This window comes from Cryptotermes secundus, unplaced genomic scaffold (assembly GCF_002891405.2).
Source record: "Cryptotermes secundus unplaced genomic scaffold, Csec_1.0 scaffold614, whole genome shotgun sequence".
In the NCBI taxonomy this organism is placed as follows: domain Eukaryota; kingdom Metazoa; phylum Arthropoda; class Insecta; order Blattodea; family Kalotermitidae; genus Cryptotermes; species Cryptotermes secundus.
This window is the reverse complement of record NW_019728501.1, coordinates 84,100-88,046: the sequence shown is the minus strand read 5'-3', so window position 1 is coordinate 88,046 and position 3,947 is coordinate 84,100. Positions and strand designations below refer to the sequence as shown.

The 3,947-nt window shown below is 35.2% G+C and overlaps 1 protein-coding gene across 1 annotated transcript in view; it reads left to right on the top strand.

The window, feature by feature from the left end:
* The window catches only part of LOC111865246 (chitinase-3-like protein 2), a 22,051-nt gene that overhangs the window by 6,087 nt on the left and 12,017 nt on the right, over nucleotides 1-3,947 (top strand). The window contains exon 3 of the mRNA XM_023853144.2: nucleotides 2,686-3,103. Within this exon, the coding sequence (XP_023708912.1) occupies nucleotides 2,686-3,103 (418 nt within the window). The remainder of the gene's footprint in view (nucleotides 1-2,685; nucleotides 3,104-3,947) is intronic.

Genomic DNA, 3,947 nt, shown 5'->3' with positions numbered 1-3,947 from the left:
ATACAGGAATCAGCTGAGAAAAAAGAAAAACAGGTCGGAATTTTTTGTGATTTAACTAAAGCGTATGATGCCATAAATCATGACACCTTACTTTCTAAATTACAAACATATGGAGTTAGAGGTGTGGCAAACTTATGGTTTAACTCATATTTGCCGTACCAGAAGCAAGTTGTTGAAATAAGTTGTGATGGCAAAAAATATACATCGGCTCCAACAGAAATTAAATATGGAGTACCACAGGGTTCAGTGCTTGGACCATTATTATTTTTATTATACATAAATGATCTGCCTTTGAATATCAAAGAGGCGAGGATAGTTTTGTTTGCAGATGATATAAATATTTTGGTAACAGCTGAAAAGGAACATATCCTGCAGCAAAAGATAAATAAAGTCATGAACGAGTTATATGGATGGTTCAATGCAAATAATCTTATACTGAATGCTGAGAAAACAATAGCAATGACATTTCATAATAGACAAGAAAGAGATTTGATGAAACCTCAAATCAAATTTGGCAAACTGGAGATCTCCTATAAATGTGAAACGAAATTTCTAGGTATATACATGTATGTTGGCGAGCATATGGAGTGGAAAGCACATATGATGTTCTTAAGCTCGAAACTTCATAAAGTCTGTTACATGATAAAATCCCTTAGGGATGTAACAAGCCGACAGGTTATAAGGAGTATTTACTTTGCTCACTTCCATGCTTATTTGAAGTATGGTTTAATTTTCTGGAGTAGTAACCCAAAAAGTAAAATTATATTTAAATTGCAGAAACGAATTTTTAGAATAATTAGTGGTGTCAGTAGATTAGCATCATGTAGACAACTTTTTAAGAATTTAAACTTACTTCCACTACCTTGTATGTATATATTTGGAATAGTATGCCATGTTAAACTACATTTAGAAAAGTAAGAACAAAATAACTTAGTTCATAATCACAATACATGCCAGAAGTTAAATCTCCATGCTCAGTTTTGCAGAACAAATGCCTATAAGAAAGGAGTACTGAACATGGGAATAAAATTATACAATAAAATACCAAATAAAATTAGGGAGATAGAAAAAATGAGACAGTTTAAAAAAGTAATGAGGTCATATTTGGTACAACATACGTTTTATTCTGTAGAGGAATATATTGTAACGTGTTTCATTACTGAAGACGCCGTTCGGATTGTTAATTGGTTTATTTAACAACCTACAAGTCTCAGCTACAATTAATTACAACACTGTTGCAGGGTTTCACACTTTATAACCCTGTTCGCAATAATCTCTTCACTCTGTTGCGGGGTTTCACACTTTATAACCCTATTCACAATAATCTGTTCACTCTATCTTCAGTAGTCTACACGTATTCACAGTACGGGAACTATGTATGTGTCCCTGTATCACACACTCCCAATTACACAATTACACACACGTCCAGTTCTTCTTTCCACGACTGCTGCTATACTCCAACTAACTCCGTGGCTACTGCCTTGAGAACTCACTTCGGCGACTGATCCTCTTAACTCGTTCACTGAGGCCGCTACACATTAACTAACTCTGGTGACGGCCACATTTCAACTCACCTCGCAGGCAGTGCAATTCCCTTATATAGTCGCAGCGCTTGCCTGTTATGTAATCGGTACCGCTGTTGCCTAATGCCATGTCGACAGCAGCATGGCGTGTTACGTCACAGTGCGGAGGGGGGGGATGGAGCGCTGACTCACCCGCCACATCACTGCTGGGTAGGGAGGGGATGTCCTCCATTGCGCAACATGTCACAATATGTTAAATTAAAGATGGTATGTTTGTGAAAGGGGGGGTGTTTATTTTTAATTATAGAAATTGAACTATTGTATGTTTAGTGTGTATGGAACGTTTTCCTATGACAGCGATTTGATGAGGAAGGAAGAATGGATTGGTTGATTGATTGATGTGAAATGGTTTGAATTGGTTACTCTGTTGGGGAATTTATGTTGTCTTAAATTTTGAATATAGTTTTATATGGTATGTTGGACATGTACACAATCTGTGTATGTAGTTAAATATTATAGTATTGTTGACTTTTATACAAATAATTTGACTTGTTCTATATCTGGAGGCTGTATTGCAAAATGTGAATTTCTGGAACCAATAAAAATATGAATATGAACTGAGGAAAAACTATCTTTGATGTACATATTTTACAGGCATATAACTACCATATAAATGATTTGCACCTATGTTTTTTTATGTACATGTTTTACAGGAATATAACTACCATATAAATGAGTTGCACCTATGTATTTTAATTGGTCAGTAAAGCTGTAATTTGTTATGCTGTCCATGTAAGTTGCTTAATACTTTACTAACCTGAATATAAGGCAATTCTCATACTCAGAAATTAAATTAATGAGAAAACTTTATTCTCTGTTCTATTGCTGGGTCAGAATTTTCCCATCACCATTTAGTGTAGTTCTGAAATAACATACCTGATTTGACTGCCTACACTACCTTGTATTATGTTTTGCAATATTACCTACACTGAAACTACTGCATACTTCATGTTACTTGTGTTGTAATTGGTTACCTAGTGAAGTAATTTGTGATCTGTGATCCTTATCTTGTATTCGGGTAAGTGTGGTGGATCAACTTATTCTTGTTTTATTATTTAAGAATGTAGATTATGAGAATTAATTTGAAGTTTTGATGTTACAGTTGAGAGGCTGCAGCATAGAGCTGAACTGTATGGGTCTGCACTAAAACAGTACTTAGATTCCAATCAGTCTTACACAGTTATAGCAGTGGAATCAGCAGTAATCAACAGATCATCAAATGATGTAAAAACAAAAACATTCAGGCTTGTCTGCTATTATACACTTCCCAGCAATGGCACTGGAGGTGATCTCATGCCTGAGGAGATTGACCCATCCTTGTGTACCCATATCAATATAGCATTTGCTCGCATAACAAATGGCTCTTTGCAGCCTGTTAATTCGACAGTTATGGGACTTTACAATCGTGTCAGTGCCCTCAAGTCTCGTAACCCGTCCCTCAAAGTTTTACTGACCATTGGAGGAAGTTCAGAGCCAGGAAGTTTCGGCACCGTGAGTGCAACTCATGCCTCCAGAAAGCTGTGAGTCTCTTAGTTTTCTTTGTTACATACATACATCTGCATTTCAAGATATTCATAAGTGCAGTCTGCACTGAATATGAAACATGTCACAAGCTTTACAAACAGCAATACATCTTTACAATTCCAACATGCCATATCACAATAACAAACAAACATAAATGCAAACAACGTGCATCCAAATAAATACATAAAATACAAATTATTAACTCACAGTTTTTAAGGAAAGAAAAGTGCTGGCTTACAGATGGGACAGGAGAGATGTTTTGCATTTTAATCTTTTTTTTGTACAAAATTAAATTAAAATATGAAGTTCATGCTTAATTTTGTTATTTCCATGTTTTCATTATCCTACTTTCCTTTCTTAAGAAAAGAAAGTAGGCCTATGATCATCATGCTCTTTATGTGTCCCCTACAACTTTTTAACCAGTTGACCAGTTTTCACGGAACTTCGTGTGAACATCATGCTGTTTTTGGTCACCCCAACTTAAACTTCCTACAGTCACTAGTAATAACATGGTGATTGTGTAACACTAGTGGCACTTATTTTAGGGTCTTCGAATGATGTGTGGTAATAGATCTTTGAAAAATATTCAGCTTTGGAGGAGAGGGAATTTAAAATAACAACATGGTGGCCATATTAAAATTTTCTTTAGGTTTAAGTTTCATAGTAATAACCAGTGAATCACAAATAATAGCCATGCAAAATTTTGTATGAGGCTGGATAATAAAAATTGCAGACAATATCTCTGATAAACTATTTGTACATTGACAATTAAAGCATGGAAATGGTGTGAAAGTTTGAGGTTATGTGTGATAGATCTGACAATGTACAAGGTGGTTCAAA